Source organism: Podarcis liolepis (assembly GCF_965112155.1).
Source record: "Podarcis liolepis genome assembly, chromosome: 4".
Lineage (NCBI taxonomy): Eukaryota > Metazoa > Chordata > Lepidosauria > Squamata > Lacertidae > Podarcis > Podarcis liolepis.
In genome coordinates, this window is record NC_139558.1 from 11,612,856 (window position 1) to 11,635,022 (window position 22,167).

Genomic DNA, 22,167 nt, shown 5'->3' on the forward strand with positions numbered 1-22,167 from the left:
ACACTTTCCATTTCCTCGCCAGTATGACTTGGTATGAGTATACAATGTTGCCTTTTCCCCTTCCTTTTTCCTTTCTCCATTCACCACTGCAGATGCTTCTCCAGGGTCTGATAAACCCCTTAGGCTGCTGGCTGTTGTTGTTTTTTAATTAAATGAAGCCTTTGGTGGAATGGTGGCAAGGGTGAAACCTCTCTAACTTCAGAATCAGCTCAAGCAAGAGTAGGACTGCAGCCAAAGATTGTATGTGAAGAATGAGCTCCGTTCTCTGCTCTCAGATCAGCCTCATTGCTTTAGATTGGAAGAACAGCAGAGAGGCCCTCTCTCAGGCTACATGTTCTGCATATAAAACAGTGCTTGGCACTGATGGCTATTCATTTAGCAGAGCTTAAGGCTCTGGCACAAAAACAACAGGCATTCAAAATAAAGGCAGAGTAGCCAGTGTTTGATGAATGCATTCCCTCTGAGAGTTTTCCCTCTTAAGTTCCCACCCTCCTCTTTCCCCTTTTAATAGTTTAAATCCCGCTCCTTTGCTACATGCATAGTAGAAGAATAGAGAAATGGTGGTGAAGATAAATCATGGCTAGACTTCTTTTTCTTACTCCAACCTTGTCCTCCACAGGGCACCAGAGCAGGACCATGAATCTGCCAGTATTCCAGGTGGTCCGTCAGAAATGAACCATTTATACCAGGACACAAGAGGATCCAGGTACAGTATTCTTAAGCCAATAAATGGAGTGTTTTTCCTTTTCCCCCAGCTGCAAAAGGCTATCTCTCCTTTAAACCCCTACCAAGGAAAATGTGTTAGAAGAAATTCAGATTCCCCAGTCCCGCAACTCTTTCTGAGTACAGGTGGAGAAGTTCAATGTGGGTAAGACACACACGTAGCTTTGCCCGTCTGTAAATCTCAGGGAAGAGAAGCGTTCTGCATGTACAAACCACCCCATTAATTTAAAAGAACAGCTTGGGCAGGCATCGGAGAACAAACTGCTTCTCTCAGAAGCTCCCTTTCCCATAGTTCTTTCTGGCCACAGTATGAAGTCTTACCGTCCATTCTACCACCTTGGAACTCTGTATTCTTGCTTTGTTCCAATGAGTTTAGGATTGTATTCGCCCGTGATCCTACACAGAATTGTGATTTTAAAAAACAACAACTTCTCTCCATCAGGTAAAACCTGAAACAGGAACAGCTTTCTAAACAAATATGTGTGCCCTGTGTTAAGTTACCATTTGTTAAACATCTGTCCGTATCAATCCAGTGTTTCAAAAATGTGGTCAAGACCAGGGCCTAAACAGTGAACAATGGAACCTGTAATATTTTGCAGGTGGCATCATGAAGGTGGCTGGGGAGAAGCTTCCCTTCCTTTCTCTTAATAAACCTGGGGCCATCCACTGAAATGGAATAGCAGGAGATTTGGGCCAGACAAATGGAGTTGCAGTTCTTTACACCATGCAGTGTTAATTATGGAATTTGCTACCCAAGCTATGGTGATGTCCAGCAAGTTTAAAGGCTGAGGCAATGGCAACTAGTCACAGTGGTTATAAGCTACCCCCCAGCAACAGGGGCAGCCTGCCTCCAAACCCCAGTTGCTGAAAATAATACCAGGAGAGAGCTATTGTGTCCCTGTCCAACTAAATCAGGTTGGGCATTCTGAACCAGGGTGCTGGAACAAGACAGGCCTCTGGCTTGATGCATCAGGGATCTCTTGCTCTGTTCTTATGACATTGCTTTTTCTTACCGCTTTTGTATGTTTATTTTTAGAGAATGAAATTCTCCTCATTTTTTGTATGTGTTTCAGCTGTATTGCCTCAAGCAGTTACTCAAGTCCAAAGGACACAATTGTGTACACAAGGACATATGAGAATAGGTACCTGAAAAATACACGTCGTATTTTTCCAGAAATACTTCCTCGTGTACTAATTCCAAAAATAACAGTTTAAACATGATTTGTTTAAACACAAGCAATGTTATTCCCCCCCCCCCCACCAGCTATGGCATGGCTAATATTCTGGTTTCTTGAATGCATAGAATGAATGATAATCTAATACAATATATGGTTTTATGTCATCCCAGAATAAAATGTGAAATTAAATGCAAGTGATAAGGGATTAAAACAAAATGTCTGGATATATATTACCAGACTATAGCCACAGTACAATACACAGCTCAGCTCAGCTCAGCTCAGCTCAGCTCAGCTCATTGATTCCTATAGAGGTTTAGCATGTCTAATGCTGGGATCTATGTGGAGAGAGAGAGAAAGAATGTATACATGCATGTAAACACAAGATAATAGCTAGGATTTATGGAGGGAGACATGCATTGACCCACAAAGATGAATGCAGTCATGTTTGTTGAACCCATCAGGGGTATCATAAATCTCCTGGTTTTGCTGGCCTGGCTGGGACTGCAAACATGTAAACAATGATTGCAGCATTTCTATTGACTCTTTTCTGGCCCTGCAATAAATTTCTGAGTCATAAATGAACAGTGTTGCAAAACATAAAATAGCGCATTTTTATGTTTTCTTATTTCACCTTGTGCCTTATCTGTCTTCATTCTGCTGAATGGTTTCACATATGACATCTCTATCTGACACTATTGTGTGCTTTTCTGTTATTTTAGAAATACATTACTTCTAAAATATCAAGTGCTTAAGCATGCTCTTAAGATATAAGCCCCTTGGGGGCAAAATCCTCATTCTGCATGAGCCCTGCTGAATAATGGGAGCCATGCAAAAGCAAGTTTTGTGCCCTTTTTGTATAATGCAATACAAGTCTCATCTTGCCCTCCTCCTCCAACTGTTCTTTTAAAACGGTTTCTTGTATATCTGTATATTTTTGAAGTCTGCCCTCAAGTCTCTGTGGATGGCTTTGATGTTGATTGATGATACACTCTCTTTGTCGGAGTGCAAACTTGAAAAGTATTTTTTTAAAAAACAACAACAACCCTATTGTTCATCACTTGGTACATGTTCCTTGTATCACAGCAGATTTCCCCATGATGCTTATGAAGACAACATCCCTGGAAAATCTATCAAAACTGTTTACTCTACTTCTGATAGGTGGGTATATATACTGAACACTGTAGAATGAAGAAACATAGAGGAAGAAAGCAAAGAGAGAAACATCTATCTATCTATATCTATCATCTATCATCTATTATTTGCTTTTCTGCTGCAGTTCTTCATTAGTAGATCCACATTAGTACAACTGTTGCGTTCAAAAAAGAATAAGAAAGAAAACTTCTTTTCATATACTTCCCCTCCACTCCTTCCCAAGTTTCCTCTCTGTTCCCAACCTATCCACATTGTCTTGTTCTAAATTTTCCTCTCTCCTTCTCTTTATCTCATGTTATAACTTACGCTGCTGAATTATACTCATCCCACTGGGTTCATTATCTTACTATAATACTTTTTCATATATTCTATAGATAACATCCAATCCTCTTTAAGTTCTTTTAAATCTCTGTTTCTTATTCTATTAGTCATACCCGCTAGTTCCGCATGTTCCAGCAGTTTATGATGCCACTCCTCCTTTGTTGGAACTGCATCTGTTCTCCACTTTTGTGCGAGTAAAATCCACATGGCCGCAGTTGCAATAGACTCACTTGCTTCTTCTTCTTTTGAGACTTCTATCAATATTATACCCAGAAGATAAGCTTCTGGGTTTTTCGTAAAGGATCTTTTAAACATTTTTTCCAGTTCGTTATGGATTAATTCCCAGTAGTCTTTAATAACCCTACAAGGCCACCACATGTGGTAGAATGTTCCTACTGTCTCTTTACATCAAAGTGAGAAACATCTTGTCCGTTTTGCCCCATACCCAAGTTTTTACACTTATTACTTTAAAATGTTGTCTTATTTTATTGTTGTTAGCCGCCCTGAGCCCGGCTTCGGCTGGGGATGGTGGGATATAAATAAATTGTTGTTGTTGTTGTTATTATTATTATTATTATATTATTATTATTACCTGAAAGCTTTTCCCGTTCACATGTTCACATTCTTCACTCGATTTCTCTACACTGTATGCTAGATTGCTAGCGGTAGAGTGGGTGAATTGATTTCACTGAAAAGGTATGACTACTAAGATGATGTCAGTGAATATGAAAATTTGTCTGTAGTGTTAGATTTGTGTCAGTCCATTCATACATTTAAGTTGTCGCTTGATGTTACTGCACCGCAGCTACCGTTATCCCTAAACCATGGACCATGCTAGCTGGGGCTGATGGGCCAGATTCCATCAATATCTGAAGGTCCACAGGTTCCCCATACCTGCCTTGGGAGATTCACTGTTTAGCAACAGCTCTTCCAAGTGATCTGTTTATCTGTGCTTTGGCTACCTTCCTGAATGAATGAGAGCTGTGCAAGAGCTTAGCAGTGCAGTTATGCAGCTCCCCTTCATGGGCTTGCCCAGGTGACTTGCGCCTTATGCCTTCAGACAACCCAATCTTGGAACCGGTTCTAGCCTGCTCTTTGCACATCGAGCCATGGTGAGGTCACAACTTCACGCAGGCATGGAAAAGTGAGAATATTTGCACAGTGAAACCTTCCAGTACTGTAGTATTCACTCAATGAATCCTCTTCTTATACAGGGCCGTTATTGAAAAAGAAATGTGCACTTACTGCCGGAAGCCCTTGGGCACAGACACAAAGATGATTCTTGATGCCTTGCAGATTTGCTGTCATGCAACTTGCTTCAAGGTAGGAACATGTCTTTCACCCAACTGTCGTTAAATATGCATGGATTTGTAGTATGACGATTGTGAATTTTGATCAAAGCACCGGGTTTTAAATCAAACTAGAGAGCAACCCTAAGGTCCCTGGAAGGGCATCCCAAGGATGATAGGATAGGGCAGATCTCCCTCTTTGTCTCATGGAAAGGGAGGTCCACGGGTGGAAATAGTCACTGCTCTTGCTGCTCTGCTATTGGTACTCTTATGGAGATGACAATGGAGTCATCATGGGACAGATTGGAGGAAGCACCCATAACAGCGGAGGGAGTATACTAGCCCTGAAGCTGCTACACTGATTTTCCTTCTGTAGAACCAAGTTATAAGAAAATGTAGCATCGGTGTGCAGTGAGGAAGGGGAAAAAACATGGGGATATGGCATTTAAACAGATCCTGCATTCTCCACATGACAGCCAAAGAATAAAGAAAACTATATTTGTACAGGGCGAAAACCCTGAGGCTGAATTTCTCTGAGATCTTAAGTTCAGTTGTACTGAAATGTTAGTGAGTCTTCCATGTTTTGCACACCATAACGTATATTAAAGATGACTCGCTATCAGGCATTTTCATAACATGGCTGCTGATTAGCTACTGGACTGGATTCAAGGTCTTGGTGTACAAAGCCTTGCAAAGCTTTGGGAACAAGATGCCTAAAAGATTGCATCATTTCTTGCATGCCCAGCTGGTCACTGTGCTCCGCAGGCAAACACATCCTGCAGATGCCACCTTGTCAGGAGGTGTGTCCTGCACAATGCTGAAGCTGGGCAGCACCTGCCCTTTGGAACTCCCTCCCACTTCATATCAGGCAGGCACCTTCTCTGTTGTCTTTTTGGCACAAGCTAAAGGCGCTCACACTTTTTCAACAAGCTTTCTAAAGCTTTTATCCCGGTTGGTATCTGACTCAGAATTGATGAAATAAATAATAACAACTAAAGGTTTTTGTTTAACTCTGTGTGTTCCTAGTGCGAAATCTGCAAAGCACCTTTGGAAAACGTGAAGGCGGGAGATAGCATTTGGATTTACAAGAACACGGTGCATTGTGAACCATGCTATTCCAGAGTTAAATGTAAGTTGTACTGGAGGGCACCTGCTTGAAGGTTCAGTTGTTAACAACCAGGGAGGCATGGGGTTCAAAGTACCTCTGAAACACTTCAGTTCAGTTCCTGTTTATGGTGCTGTAGATTGCAGGATTTGGTGAATGCAGAAGTCCAACATACATTTATTGAATGTCCAAATATATGTTTCCCTGCTTGATATTCACAACACCGGTAGGGAGAAAATTCAGTTCAGTTTGCGTGTAAAGAGAAATATATCAAACTCATGCTTTCTGAAACAACCCGAGACACAGTTACCCTTCTAAATTCACACTTATCCAAATTTTGTGATACCGTTTTCTAACCAAACAATGTTTACAAAATGCATATATTAGGTAAAGATGCACATTAAAATGAATGCATTAGTTAAGATAATATAGTAACATGCATTATTTTAGGGGGAATGGCTTGCAAAATTTGGGTACATTAGTCACAACTGTGCAAAAATGTGTGGATTAGGAGAAATTCCCAGTAAAATGCTGGCAAAATGTCATGATAATTTTAAAGTGCAAACTGCTGAACTGAATTTAAGATTGGAAAAATGATAAACTGAGAGATCTGAAACTGAGAGATCCTTCCATCCCTGAACACCAGTGAATGTTAAGAATCACATTTAAAAGACAATCAGTATCTGGAATACCTCAAATAATATGGAACTGAAATAGCTCTGTGTTTAGAGAAACTTAACACATTGGTCTGAAATGGTTGACTTGATAAGGCTGTGCACATTTTCAGTTTCTAATGGGCATTTTCTTTCCCTTACAGCATCATGGGCCTACTAATTTTGACTGAAGACAGTTCAGGTTGATGGATTCAGCTGCATGCGTTTATCTTTGAAAATCATATGCTTTTTTAGGATGAGTAAAGAACTCCAAGAATAATAAAAAATGGTAGACATTTGAAGATGTGAAAAATGAAACTATAACCCTACTTCTAAAAAGAAGGAAGCGCATGGTGGCTTCTGCCTACAATATGTGTGTGTGCATTATCAGTAAGTAAACAACGTCTAAGACTGCAGTCCTCTGTCTGCTTACTTAGGAATGAGTCTCACTGAAAACAGTACAGCTTGTTTTTCTGAGTAAACACTCATAGGATTGTAGTGAAAGTGTATCTTGGCTATTCTTGACTGTGGTTCCACTGGTTCCTGTTCATTCTGAAACAATTCACACACCCGTGCTTATAATCCGAATACTTGTGTCTGTAAATGAGTCATTATAGATCTGAGACAACATCTCAGCTCAGTGGGTCCAGTCCAGATAACCTGAGTTGTGTTTTAAGTCCCATGGGAATCAGTGGGTCAGAACCGAAATCATGAGACAGTTACCACATAAGGGCTTCCTCCCTTTCATCATTTTACTGCTATACTGGAAGTAATAGGAGCAGCACTAGGTGAGGCAGAAGGTACAATATTGTTTGGGTATCTGTGTGTGAGTGTGGCACTCTTTCAATTGTGTCCAAAGCCTGCTGCCAAAACCAACCATCTTATTCGGCCTAATGGCCACATGGACAGGTCTGCATGTTGACCTTCTGCAGTTCCCAGGCAATTAAAAGAAAAGTAAATAAAGCAATGATGGATTGATCATGGGACAGATTGGGGGCATCCACAGAATTCTACCATGCAACCACATCCTCTCCCCAGATACACAGAGGAGGAGACAGTGGTCATGTCAACACAGTCTGCAGCATCACAAGCTAGATCAGGGGTTAGTAAACTATTTTCTTTCCAGGGCCACAGTTGCTCAGAGGTAATCTGTCAGGGGGCGGGGGGAGGCCACATTCCTGCAGGGAGCATGGACAGAACCAATGATGGGCAGAGAGAGACAAAAATGTCCTGGGTTAACTAATCAAGAATAAAGACTGCTTTGCTTCTGTGGCTGTCTCAGAATTCCCAATCCTATTCCGCTCTACTAAGACGTAAGCTCCACTGAGTTTGAGGGGGTTAATTTCAAATGAGTACAGAATTATTTATTATTATTATTATTATTCAACATAGTAATTGATACAGCTCCTATTCTGGAAAGCAAGTGCAAGTAATTCCTTTTTGACATGGGTGCCCTATGCAAACCCATGGCAGCAGGGAAGGGGAGGTCTTTTCCTTAAGCCATACAACCAGGACAAACCTTTTTTTAAGGCATCAATTTGTTCTTATCAAATTATTTCCCCCTTCCAATTGTACTGAACCTGCAATGAAAGGAATCAGAAGGAAACACTTTTTTAAAAAAAATCAGGGAAAGTAAGAAGGAAACAAACAGGAAGGAAGTCTAATGGGATGGCAGAAAGGGGTCGATTTCAGGAAGTGATGGAGTGTACAAAATGAGGTTGAGGGTTGTAGGTTGCTCACCCGTGGGATAGAGGTCTTCCGGTAATCACTGGGCTGAGTAGGCAATGAATGAGTTATGCTTTAGGCAGGACCTCTGCATGGAGTAGTATGGCAGCTGAAATAAATGCTAATGTGAGCTAAGGTGGTGATTGTGAGAGAAGCAGCAGCAGGGACTGGACACGCTGGTGGATACATAAATATATTTGGCTTGGAAAGTTTCAGCCCATCTCCATTAAAATCTACTGCAGATACAATGATCATGCAAACACTCATCTTCCACATATGAGAGATAAATATTCTAAGGTTTGGGACTCAGCTTGCACTGTGTTTTATTTAAAACTCATGGATTTACAGTTGTATAGAATTGTAAACATGAATTCTTTTCTCTCTTTTGTCAGTCTTAGTGCATGCAAACAGCTTAACTTCACTAGTGATAAAGAGTAGAGAAAGTTCGCTGTTATGTAGAACTTATTAAACTAAAGACATAAAAGATTTTTAAAAATAAGATCCTGGTTGAATCCAGACATTCTGAGATAAACCATGGTTGTGATTAGAACAAAGGAGACTGTATGCTCTTGCTTCCATTTTTGATTAAGTGCAGCTTGTTTCATGTGAACCAGACAAATTGCCATGAACCTTAACTATTGTTTGTTTGAAACAAGCCAAATTAATAGCATGGGCTATGGAACTAGCTTTCCTTCACAGGCCATAGTTAAAATTAACCAAAGTTTAGGGTTTGGACAGAATGCTATACCCTGGTGGTTCCAAAAATGGAAGTAAAGTTTTCCAGTTTCTCCATGATTGTTCTGGGGGTGGAAGTGTGTGAGCTTGAGGTTTATTGCAATGCAGCCATTAAAGTTACCATTTAGTGCATAGTAAAACCTATTTGTTCATATACAATCCTAAAAATAATCCACATAGAACAGTGTTTCAGTGACATTGGAAAAAGAAGTGGTTGTACAGTTATTTTATTTGTTACTTGTCTCTCATATCAATGTTGTTTGAAATTGATTTTCCCCTGCCTGAATCTTTCCAATAAAGATTACTAAAGATCAAGTGTGACTAGGGAATAATACATTTTTCAAAGGACGCGCCGAATTTCAAAGTATGTACATAACAGACTGCTCTGGGGAGATTTATCAGCAGTGGGGAAGGAGGAAAGCCAATTAGAAGCTCTTTTCAAAGTGAAATATAATTCTACAAGGATGGATAAAAATAGTCAGAATACCGAAAACCACACCAGAAGGTGATATTTTATTATATGTACTTTGCTGAACACAGTCTTCCAGGCATGCATTTTGTTCTGTCAGGCAGAGATACCTTTTCAGAGATTTCCCTGCCTCTCTATTTAAGAAATGTTGTCATTCCTCAGGACCACAGCCATTTCTGGACAACTTAGGCCACAGCAGGGCTGCATTGCTGGGCTGTCCCCAGCACTTCACTGAACTCAAACACTGATGTCCACAGACAATGTATGGAAACCCCAAGCATTCAAATCTCAATGCCTGTAGACTTTCCATGCAAGCTGGAAATCTGTGCCACTGGAGTTCTAGTTATTGTGGAAGACTATGCATGCTCCCTGCCCAGTGTGTGGATGTCAGGGAGAGCAGCCCCTTCAATGTGTGTAGCCTCTTACATGCAATTTACACAAGCACCTTTCCTAACTGATTCTACGTTGCACGGCTTCTAAGCATGGCTAATTGGTTACGTCAAAATCACATACTGTGTAGGACCTACCGTAACACACTGTAAGCCTTTCTCCCCCTAGCAATAAAAATCTCTCTCTAAAGCCTGATCTCAACTGGATGACATTTTATTTTGGCATCCTTGGTGAATGTAGGCTTTGGAGGAGAGCTGCATCCAGTGTTTTCACTAGGCCATTGAGAAAGAACGCGAGCTCTTTTGCCCTTCGAGTGATTCAAAAATTAAAGATGTTTGGGAGCATCTGTTCTGCAAGGTTTTGATCAAAGACCATCGACACCATAAGCCGGCTATGGCTTGTTTTTCCACAAGAACACAGCAAGGCATGAACAATAAGGGCTGGTTCACACTTACGAATCCTTGCTAAGCAGCTGTGGTAACTGCACCATGTTGTGTTTTATTGCTCTTATTATAGGTTATCTAATAACTGAGCCATGAAATAAAGGATGCTTTAATGGATTCTGGAATGTATAACGTTATAGGATGGGATAGTGATACACAATCTCTTATTTAAAACAAAAACAAAAAAATGGGGGGGGGTTAATCATTTCAATGCTGATGTAAAAAAAAACCCACAACCCAGGAGTTCCTTTTACATCTGTTTTACATATCACTTGCCTTGAGGTTTTCATTTTTCTTTGGATGTTTTTATGATGGAGTCCTCAAAGGAATGGTTTGCTGGCAGCTGTTTTAACGAATGGTTTTTCTTCAATAACAGATTAAATTAGCCACATTGAAGAATGCTCTCATAAATTATAGGGATATCTGTGACTCATCAAGTCCATTTTCCCATTCACATAATGAAACTACTTCTTTATTTTACTAATCAAGGCACAATTCCTAAAGGAAAGGAATCAATCAGAACAGATAAAAAGGCCATTCATTTTGCCACTCTCTCCCCTGCCTGGGTTTTTCCTGTGTGGAGAGAGGATGGTCCTAACTTTAAAAAAGCAGAGCATGGTTCTACACTACTCAAGCATTCATTTTTGAAGCTGGTGTTGGTGATGAAGTTATTCTATATGCTAGGTTTTATGTGTTGCATGTTTGGCCCATTGTGGCATTTTGTGCTTCGTACGTTGGGTGTGTCTGTCTTTATTCCATTTGCTTTGGAAGAGCTCAGGCTGGTATATGTCAGACTAAACCAAATTCTGTCCTCTCACAAATCCAGTGATGCAGTAGATGCTGAGAAACAGTGACTAGCTAAGGTGACCCAGTGAGCTTCACAACCTGACTGAGGCCAAGAGACCTGAGGCAGAACAAGATGTTGTTTTGCCAAATGCAATAGTTCTTTTGGATTTGGGGCAATAACACCTCTAGCGGAAAGAAGTTCAGTGCTTTTATTAAGTAGCAGGCTTGAATACATAATAAAAAGCAGTGGAGCAGTCGTTAAGCAGAATAACATAGCACAAGCAAGATAGATTACTTCCCCCTCCTGTTATGTCAAAGGTCAGGCCCCATCAGGGAACTGTGTATACCTTAGACCAAATGCCTCACACCTGTTCCGTAAGTTATTGGGAGGGTGTGAAGGATGTTACATCACCTGCCAGGTGTAATAGGCTAATAGGGGCCAGCATGGTTAATAAATTCTGCAGCTGTGCTACTTCTGACAGGCATATCAGCCTTCAGCCCCCATACTGCCAGCACTTACTCCTGAAGCTCAAACAGCCAATCAAGACAATAAAGCAAACCAACTCACTGAGGAAACAAACCATCATTAAAGGGACATTATGGAGTTATATTGTCAAATCCCAAAATACCCAGTAAGCAACACATAAGTGTCCATAATGATAGAAACATTCGCAATAATCGAATAGCAAGAATGCAAGATTATGCATTATTTAAATATGGCGTAACATACAGGTTGGTTTTATTACGGACATGGTAATAATAAATAAATATTGAAATAATGAGAACATTTGAGTCCCGCCATTGCCACCACACCTCTCAGGATATGCTGAATAGATTCTTTTGCCCTATGAGAACTGATCCCAGATAGGATAGAAAAGGGAAAGACTAGACGGTGAATGCATACAAAGGTCCAGATATGGGCAATCTGAACTCACTGGATAACTTTGGCTCATGGGTTGAAGGTTCCCCGACCATGAGGTAGATGTGAAATAGCAAAGAAGACAATATTTGGTCCTTCTGTATTGCATAGCATAAATGCCATGGCGCACAGCTCTTGCATGTCTTCTGGTATTTGCTACCACAAAAGTTGTGTGGGTATTTTCCTTCTGGGTTGAGCCAAAGTTATCCAGCAAGTTAGGATTGCCCATAGCTTCACATTTGTATGCTGCACGGGTGCTTTCTATACTCCCAGTCGCTAATCTAGACAGTCCAGAAAAATACCTTGGCCCATGATATCGAAAACCACTGAGATGCCCAGGGGAATTAGAAAGGTCACCATGGTTCTCCTTTTTCTCCCAGCGCAGGTTGTCCATCAGGACACCCAATGTAGTTTCAGGACTAAACCCAGGCCAGATGCCAGACTGAAATGGATCCACATAATGTGTCCTTCAAGAGTGTTTGGGAACTTTTAACCAAAATGTGCAGAGTTGAGACTAGCCAGCAATTTGAACAATTTTCAGGTTTTCAGAGAATTTCTTGGGGAGTGGTCCAAGCAGCTGGGACCATCTTATCTCTTAAAGAGGCATTAGTAACTTCCAGACCTATATGGACATCTTCCCCCAGCAAAGAATGACTAAACGTGCACTTTATGGACATGATTTGATTGATTGATTGATTGATTTTTCCGCCCTTCACCGTAAGGTCCCAGGTTCTGTTACAGGATTAAAAACAATATCTTGAGCCACTGAACCCAAACAAGATGCCTTCTGAGTAGCAGCCAGCAACTTAGTTGCAACAAAACTGGCTTTCAGACTGAGGTGGAGGCGTGCAATTTTATCTGCAAAGTATTGTACTGTGAAAATAAATTACAACATGCTGTCCACTGAGTCTGGATGACCCGGACTTCATAACCCTCAGGACAACTCCAATGAACAGTTCTGAGTAAATTGCAATCGCGGTGCAAAACTATTCATTTGTAAGAAAGATACATTCTGTTGAGTTAGCTCAATAGAAATCAAATCCATTATTTATTGTACATTTTTAAACAAAAAAGCATTTTGTAAATGCAATTTAATTACCATCCTAACCATGTGCATTCTATTCCCAATGTTAGCATTTTGCTCATGAAAACACAGTCTTAGAATATGAAACTCTTATCTTTCCAGTGTTTCTTTGTCTACAGTGCATCTACAATGGAATCATTGCATGTTAATACATATGAATTAAAAGGACCTCTTCCCTCCAAATGATTGGGTATAGAAAGCACACGTGCAGCTTCCCTTTAGGTTATCAGTCATTTAAAACAATCAACCTATATTGGTGATTTGTGTTTCAGCAACGTTATATTTGCATAATTACAACACTGAAATTAGCAGTTTCAGCTTCTAATTATATGGTTTGTTATCTTTTCTGCCCCTTTTTGAAGGAACGTAATTCTGGGAGCTTCCTAATTCAGCAATGGATATAAGCCTACATTTTTGTGGTGCATTTGGATCAATAGTTTTTAGTACTGTTTCTGAAGGCCATCCAGTCCAGGCATGGGGCACCTTAGGCCTTCATGACGTTGCTGAACAACAACTCCCTTCAGCCCCACCAAGCATGGCCAGGGGTGATGGGTACTGTAGTTTAGCAGCATATTGAGGGCCAAAGCTTCCATACGTCTAAGTCTTGTCCCAGAGACTAAGCAAAGAAAACACAACATCCCAGCTTTCCATAGTTTTAGGCAAGTATACCTTGCTACCAAATGATTGTTAGAAACACTTGTGAATGGGATAATTTCTGAACTCTGATTTTACTGTGGGTTGTATCCAGACTAAAGGCACAATCCTATAATGTCTACTCAGAAGTATGTGCCTTTGAGAGTAAGATGGTGCTTGTTCTCAGGTAAGGTTGTACAGGATTGCAGCCTAAGTAACAGTTCATTCCAGCTGAAATCAGTGGGATGAGTTAGTCACAGCTATCATATTTCACCGGAAACGACGTGCAAATCCTAGACATGGCTACTCATAAAGTCATTGAGCTCAGCTGGGGCTTACTCCCAGGTGGCAAGTGGGCATAAGCTAGCCAAGCAGATTCACTGGAATCAATGAATTTCATTGGGTCCTGCTCTGTAGATAACTAGCACTGGATATCAACCAAAGTTGCAACCTAATCTAAACTTTTGGGTCACTTTGCTTTTGCAGAGACCTTGCTTCTGCACTTTCAGCATACAGACATTAAGCACAGGCTGCTTCCCCCATCACTTGATCTCCATGCTAGGAACCACTTCACCTGTTCTCAACATCAAAATACCAGGCTGTGGTGAGCAGCACAAAGATTGCTGTTGGCAGCAAGGTGGCAGGGAGAGTTGCCAACCTTCCACATCAAGGGCACTTACTGTGTAGTAGGAAGCTGATCACGATGCACACCGAGCCCAGAGTTGCTGCTCCATTCGGTTGCCAGAGAGCATGGTGCGCTGCTTGGCTAGAGGTGCACAACCGACACCCCGTCCTGCTTTAATGCCATTTCCAAACAGTGGCTCAGCGTAGGAGCAGCCTTCTTGCCTCACATGCATTCAGGAGGCTCACAGGTCCACTGAGAAGCAGGGACAATGCCAAGGGTTAGCCAGGGCTTGCAATCCCCACCACACAAAATTTACTTCCACCCCATTTGTTTCCCTGAGATTTCAGCCACAGCCCATTACCCTCCTGCACAGCGTGGGTTAAACAATCACTCATAATAACCAAGTGTTTTTAGATAATCCAGTTTGATTCAGTGTTGGTCAGCTACCTCATAGTTTATGAATGTATTAAAGCTCTTAGATGTTTCAATTATTTGATCGCTTAATGTGTTTGCCACCCTGGGCTCCTTTGGGTGGGGGCAGAGTTTGGTAACATGGAACCTTGAGAGGACAAAATTTGTCCTCCCCCCTCAATATTATTATTTTTACTATTATTATTAATTGAATTTATATACCACCCTATACCCTTGGTTTCACAATGATTCCTTTTGGCATTGCTTTTTTACTGGAACTTCTCATTATTTATAAAGAAAAATATAGGTATTATTATTATTATTATTATTATTATTATTATGCACCTCTTCAATTTAGCGCCCTCTGTGAGGGAACCACCCGCACTGCCCTAAATCCTGCACTGCTTTGGGTGGGATAGAAATGTAATTTAAAACTAACCGCTATTATATTTCCCCAACAAGCTGGCGCCTTAAAAAAATACCTCGAAATAAATAACGGCTTTTCTTCCCTCAAACTTTGTCCCTCCCCCACCCGCCTCGTCAGCCCTGCTAGGAAACGTCGCCATTAGCACTAACTCGCCCTCAGCACGTGCCCCTTCCCGCCCTTTCTCTTCTCGGCCACGCCAGAACTGGACGTCTGAACGTGCTTCGGCACCCACCCCTCTCAACCGGACTTCCACGACGCCTTTCCTCACCGAGCGAACGTAGACGTGGGGGGAACCATTTCCCTGCACGGGGGGCGGCGTCTGGGCCGTCCCCCCGCCCCCCTTCCCAGCTCCTCGCGCGCGCGCGCTCCCCTTCCCTCCGCGCAGGCCCAGAGCCCCGCGCGCCGCTCATTAGCCTCTCCCCGCCCTGCTTTGTTCCCATTGTGCGCCTCGCTCGGCCCGGCGGAGGGAGGGCGGGGAGGCGAGCGAGCGAGCGCCGCTGCGCGCCAGGCGCGTCTCCGGCCAGGCGCGTCTTGGAGGTGGCAGGCGGGCAGGCGCCGCGTCTGCAGCCTCCTCGGCGGAGGGATGGAGGCTGCTGTGCTGAAGCCCCTCGTGGCCGAGGTGAAGCCGGGCGCCGTCAGCGCCGAGCTGGAGGTGAAGAAGCTGCAGGAGCTGGTGCGCAAGCTGGAGAAGCAGAACGAGCAGCTGCGCAGCCGGGCGGCCGCCACCTCGCCCGCCTCGCCGGGAAGCGCCGCCGCCGCCGCCGGCGCGCTCCTGCTGCTCCCCGCCGCGACCCCCAGCACCTCCCCGACGGCCTGCATGCCCAGCCCGGTGCCCGCGCTCCTGTGCCAAGCCGAGCCCTTCGTCTACTTCAAGCCGTCGCCCCCCGGAGGAGGAGGAGGAGAGGGAGGAAGCTGCCGCCCCGGAGGCCACGAAGCCTCTCCCCCTACGGACACCGTCCTGGATGAAGTGGAGGTGCTGGATCTGCAGGGGGTCGAGTGCTGCGATCCGGAGGACGGCGACGACGACGAGACGTGGTGGGTGCATTTCTAGGCAGGCTCCAGATCCAGACCCCCCCCCCCCCCGCCAGAGTGGGACAACGCAGTCAGATGGGCGGCATATAAATAATAATAATAATATTATTGCTTCCATCCTCACCGAAGGAAAGGGTTCCCCCGCCCCTGCTCATCGCCCGGGGCCCTTCCCAGGAAAGCCCCCTCCTCTCTCTGCTCTCCCCAGCTGGCGCTTTTCAAGGCTGCCTTATTAGCATTAGCTCCGCAATCCCCCTTGATCCTGTTTCGCAGCGATTTAAATCAGCCTTTTTCACCCCCTTAACGTCTCCTCGATCATCATTATTAACTCCTTCCCCCGCCAAGGGGGACTCGCTTAGGGGACTCGTATTGTCGCTTCCTGCTTCCCACAAGCCCAGGATTTGCCTCCTTGATCCTGCTTGTTTAGGAATATCCTGCCCTTGCTGCATGCTTAAATTTATGGGGTCCCGTCCCACCCCGAATCCTTCAGAAACGCTTCGGCCTAATGACTAGGGTGTTAAGAATGGAGTTGTTGTCTTCTAGCATTAGGCTGATCAAGTAGATCACGCTCAAAGGCAATGGCATGTTCTCATTTAGTGTGATTTCCAGAGGGGTAAGCCGTTGGTTGCAGCAAAACCAAACAGAGGTCTTCCGACACCTGAGCAAATTTTAGAATGGTTATAAAGCTTTCATTGCACCCACGGAAAATTCTTTCCCACCACAAGCCTTTTTGATGTTCATTTAATATAAAATTCCAGGATTATCGCTGACAACGGGTGGGGGGCAGCAGCCAAGTAATAGTTTATATTCTGAAAAGGAAGTCAGAATGGAGTTAATGGCTTGAACGGAACATGTTTGTCATTCTTTGCTCCTTTTTTTCTTGGTTGAGCACCTTAACGTTTGTTGAGCAGTGCTGCTGAGATACTACATTTAAACGCCGCTCTGCCAGTTTGGAGGAGGAGGGAAACCTGACATGCAAAAAAATGTGGTTTTGTTCAAAGCTTGCATCCAATTAGTGAACCCCCAAAGGCAATCAGTGGGGCTTATTTGATGCATCTTATGAATTAGCATTTTATGCATGTCATAAATGGCAATGAAGATAATGGGGAATGCCTTGAAAACGATGCCTCGTTAGTACTGAAGCCTCTGTGGAAGCTTGAGATCCCATTGCTTTGAAAAGATCACAAGGGATTTCAGGACTGTGGTCAGCAACCCTTATCCGCCAGGGCTGTTGCTTGCTCCTGAATGGATGCTTTGTGAAGCGAAGCTGCGAGTAGCTCTGGAAGCAGAATGAAAATGGAGGTAGCACCAGTGATTTATACAGCTGCAGCAAACTGTGTAAAGTGTGACAGTCGAAGTAGCCTGCAAACCGCCCCCTCCCATTGTTAAAAAAATACTGCAGAGATGGTAGCAGCAACCTTCAGTCTTTTCAGACCCTTGTTTTAATTCTTGTCTGCAACAGAAATCCACTCTCATTTTATTTCTTCTTGTTGATTCTTCTTTATCTGTGCTTCTCATTTCTCTCTGGGGCAAGCTATATATTAAACAAAAATGTTTGTATATTCAAATCCTGATGGCTGCTTCTTCCAGGGAAGCGTGGGGGGAGGAATGCTTGAGTATTCCTTCCTTCGCCAGTTTCCTACCACCACAATTTCCCCTCACCCCAAGATGCCGCCTTCCCAGTGGGTTCTGTAATGCATGCTTGCATCTCAAAAATGCATCTGGAACCCTTGCAGGAGTGGGGTGGGGAGAGCTGCAAACAAAGTGTCAGGTGGAAGAAGGGCTAAGTGTGAACATGCATGCTCAATCACAGGCGCAAAACAGCTTATTCACTCAAAATTGCCTCCTTCCAAATCCTCTTTTCTGCTAGAAGAAGCAGCTGTTAGGGTTTAAATACATTCACGTATAATATAGTCCTTTCTGGTAATCTGTCTTTCTCTTCTACTCTGGTCATTCTGCGCTCTCCCTATCAGTTTCCTGCTCCTTTTCTTAAAAATTAAAAAACCCCAAAATGTTAGTCACTTTGGTGCAACACACCTTGACTCTAGTTGTGACATCGTTGTACATCACAGCTCAACCCACCAGTTGAAGATTGATGCATTGTAGGATGGAATTGTGTTAATGTTACCTTTTCTTTTAAAAATAAATAAATTCTATGCCACTTTTTCAAAGTACGGAGAATAATACTTCATAATTGCCCCAAGCTTGATGTGCCTCATTTTTTCAAAGTATATAGTATAGAATATATGTCAATGCAAATGATTTTTGTTTGCACACGCACAAAACACACATCTGCTCTTGTGAATGGATGTCAGTCCGCATGAAGCTGAACACATTTAAATCCTACTGATTTTGATAGGAGTGAATGAGGCAGCAGTTGCCTCATTCTCTCTCTGCCCCATTATAATCAGTGGCATTTACATGTATTTAATTCTAACTGGCTCACATCCAGTGTGGTTAATAGATGCATTCATGATTTTTAATTCCAGGGGGCTACATACAATTTTGTAGAGTATGTATCACTGTAACTGGCAAGAGGACTGGTGGAAATCAACTAGGTGCAGTTATATATGAAGACAGAAAGGAGCATTTCCCAAAATTCAATGGGTTGTGTGCTTTCAGTGCTGTAATGTGCCTTGATTTAAGGCTGCATTTCTAAGGTAAATGACCTGCAAATGGACTTGAGTTAGTGGTAACTAAGGAGAGCCCAGATGCACATAAAAATAAAAATCAAGGCTCAGTCATGGAAAATGTGAAGCACATCTGAACATACACAGAGTGTATTTTTCTCACCACCAAGTAATCATAGTTTACTCTTTGTAAATAAGCATGTGGAGCTGTGCCCCTGGTTGCCTGCAGTAAGTAATAATCACCCCTGGCGAGCAGGCAGCAAATATTTTGAAATTTGAAGGTAATTGGTGGTTCTTCCTCACCCCCTGGTGGTTTTCCAGAGATGACTTTCAGGTGGCTGACACATTGCATGCGGAAGGCACCGGGATCAATCATTCCGGTTAACAATTTTCAGATAACAGAACTGGCAGAGACCCTGCAGGACTGCTACCGGTCAGGAATTAAATGGAGCAATGATCCAAGTTCCAGAGGAGAAAGAACAAAGATAACATTCTTCTTGCTGGAGGGCTTCCCTGGTGTTTTGGTGGCAGGATGGGAAGGGATTGAGCTATCCTGGGATCTGCTGGATCCTGAACTGCCCCCTCTGACATCACTTGATGACATGGGCTCGATTCCAGTCTGATATGCCAGCTCCAAGTTGCCTTTTTTTTTTTTTATAAAAATTTTATTAAGTTTTCCACAATTATAACAAATATTGCCTAACAAACTAACAAACAGAAACAAAAAGCAACAAAATACATCAAAGAAGAAAACAATACACAAATAAAGAATAAGAACAAACTTAGTTCTTTAAAGATCCAACCTTATAAACATATTAGTGACTTCCCCTAGTCCCTCCCTTCTGAGTTTCCTTGTATCTGGATGTAACAGCTTTCCAATATCATTTTTAAGCAAAAATATTTCCCAAGCTGCCTTTTCTGCTGCCTCTCCACCTTTTGTCCTAGCCAGGATGAGAGAGGGTTGTAACAGCTGAAGTCAAAGGGCATTCCTTATTAGTACACATACCCTGGATTGGGCTGTAACTGTGGTTACATAGTCAGTTTTTACTTTATGGAGGAAAAGAAGAGTACAGTGACAATTAAAGGCCAGCAGCTGGGGTCCTGCAACAAGATGTTTCCTTGTGGAGTGCTTCTGTTCGGGAACTTTTTCTCGGTTCGCACTCCCTCTCCTAGTTTTTCTTCCATCTTTCTCTCACTCTCCTCCATACCACCATAACATAAGGTTACCAGACGCCCCCGTTTCATGGGGACAGTCCCCGGATTTACAAATCAGTCCCCATACAAAATCCATTGAAGTTGAAAAGTGTCCCCGGATTCATTGGAAAAAATCTGGTAACCTTACCGTAACAGGCATTCAGTTCTCTCTCTTCCCCCTCTTCTGATCGGACCAGAACTGGCCTGGGACTTTTTGCTTCCTGTCATCTCTGACCCACTTCCACCAGACAAAGTGCATTGTGTCACAGGCCAGCCGAGTTGTTTTGGCACTGAAGGCAGAAAAATCCTGCAGGTACCCCTTCCCAAGAGTAAAGATGGAATAATAGTTGTTTGCTTAAACAATTAACAGTTTGCTTCCCTTTTGTGGCACTCAAAGCCAGCTAATTGAGATTGCTGACATATTCTGCCTAATATTAAGACCAGCCCCTGGCTCAGTCCTCAGGTGGGCTATTTGTAGATTCACAACTCTCCATTCTGGTTCATGGATGGCAGAGCAGTGAAGTGCTGCACTAGTTCTCTATTAATTTTTTCTTCTGATGTGTACGGACAGCTCTCCCCTCAGCCCCTGGGGACATTGGGGAAAAAACAGCTCCTAAGTGTGCACAAGGATGTGATCTATCCAGATCACGAACTGGTTCTTTCTGAACTTGCATATCTATTTTTCTCTGACCTCCTGTTCCTCAGTCCCTTGTTGGCTCCATGCCATTGAGTATTGGTGGAATGTGTTCTTAAGGGGTATTTTAATCCTAAAGTCTGCCTGTATCTCTAATGCATCAGTAAAGTGGTAAGTGCACAGAAAGACTCAAATCAGTATTGGTTTATAGATGTCCTTTATTTCTAGCTTAATTAGCAGTGAAGTCTATTAACTTCTATGAGATTCTGGAAATAACTGTGCAAACACCAGCTCATACTTAATAGTAGGCATATTTCAAGGTGATGCATTATTACAAATAATAACTTGTAACCACCACGCGTTCCCTCTCATGGAGCTGGAGGATGAACAGGTGTTAATTGCAAATTGTTCTAGAGTCGGGAAAGTGTTGAATAAGGAGAAGGATTCTCTGCCACAGCAGAGCTGTCTTTGCTATATTGCTAGGCTAGACCTTGGCTAGGTAATAAGTCCCATTGAACTAAATAAGACTTGCTTCTCAGTAGTCATGCATAGGCTCACACTGTGAAACTCCTGTTTTGCTTAAAAATAGTCTCCAAGGGCTGCTATTCTGAATTCTGGTCGGGTTCTGCATTTAGCTCTTGGCATTAAAACTTTGATCGTGAAGACATGTTGGCAGTTGCATATTGATAACTGTTTGTCCAGAAAACATATCTGTATTTCTTCATTTGAAAACTGAAGCACGGAGATGTCTACAGAGGACTCTAGACTGTACTGGCAACTGGCCTGTAGATTTCAGTGAGGCTTGCAGTAGAATAGATCAGTTTTTTACCCCTGAGATAAATCAAAGGATGCATTGTTTAGAGAGCAATCCTGTTGCAAGCTCCACTGGGGTGAGTGGATTAAGATCCAGTGGCTCTCCAGCTAAGCCAGGAGGTTCCTGGCACAGCCAGGCCAGCTTAGCTCCCACATCCTTGGCTTTTCTGGAGATATGCTGATGTATTTCTCCCATTCTGGCTCAGCCCAGGACCCACCTTACTGAACTGAGCCTGGTGGCTGCTAAGTTGGTGCAAGCCATTATTATTATTATTATTATTATTATTATTATTATTATTATTAGCCACCCATCTGACTGCGTTGCCTTAGACACTCAGGGCAGCTTCCAGCAAAATATAGAAACACAATAGAACATCAGGCATTCAAACCTATGGACTTCTATCCTGTGGCTGCAGCTGGAGTTTACTATTAATCTCCTAAGGCAGCCTGCCCCTTCGTTTCCCTCCCACATAATGACCTTCTCAATGTGGGGCATTTGTCTGGGGAGAAGGGGACGACAGAGGATGAGATGGTTGGACAGTTTGTCGAAGCTACCAGCATGAGTTTGACCAAACTGCGGGAGGCAGTGGAAGACAGAAGTGCCTGGTGTGCTCTGGTCCATGGGGTCACGAAGAGTCGGACACGACTAAACAACAACAATTTCTGATTTCTTTGGGCTTTATGCATTCATCTTAAAAAAAGAAAAGCCAAGCTGTGTATGTGGTTGATTTCTTAAAAATGATATATGTAAAATAGATAATATGGTTAGTTTTGCATCACATCTTCTGTTTAACATTTG

At 42.9% G+C, this 22,167-nt stretch overlaps 2 protein-coding genes across 10 annotated transcripts in view; both read left to right on the forward strand.

Annotated features, from left to right (window-relative positions):
* Positions 1 to 9,196, forward strand: part of SCEL (sciellin) — a 57,825-nt gene extending 48,629 nt beyond the window's left edge. For 3 of the 7 annotated variants that reach the window (XM_083501253.1, XM_083501252.1, XM_083501255.1), the window contains 6 exons: positions 620 to 706; positions 1,797 to 1,865; positions 2,985 to 3,059; positions 4,589 to 4,697; positions 5,690 to 5,792; positions 6,586 to 9,196. In XM_083501253.1, the coding sequence (XP_083357379.1) occupies positions 620 to 706; positions 1,797 to 1,865; positions 2,985 to 3,059; positions 4,589 to 4,697; positions 5,690 to 5,792; positions 6,586 to 6,602 (460 nt within the window). In that variant the 3' untranslated portion in view covers positions 6,603 to 9,196. The remainder of the gene's footprint in view (positions 1 to 619; positions 707 to 1,796; positions 1,866 to 2,984; positions 3,060 to 4,588; positions 4,698 to 5,689; positions 5,793 to 6,585) is intronic. The other 4 variants (XM_083501257.1, XM_083501258.1, XM_083501254.1 and 1 more) reach the window with 3 other exon arrangements.
* Positions 9,197 to 15,543: 6,347 nt separating this feature from the next.
* Positions 15,544 to 22,167, forward strand: part of SLAIN1 (SLAIN motif family member 1) — a 35,508-nt gene continuing 28,884 nt past the window's right edge. For all 3 annotated transcript variants that reach the window (XM_083501235.1, XM_083501236.1, XM_083501234.1), the window contains exon 1: positions 15,544 to 16,103. In XM_083501235.1, the coding sequence (XP_083357361.1) occupies positions 15,652 to 16,103 (452 nt within the window). In that variant the 5' untranslated portion in view covers positions 15,544 to 15,651. The remainder of the gene's footprint in view (positions 16,104 to 22,167) is intronic.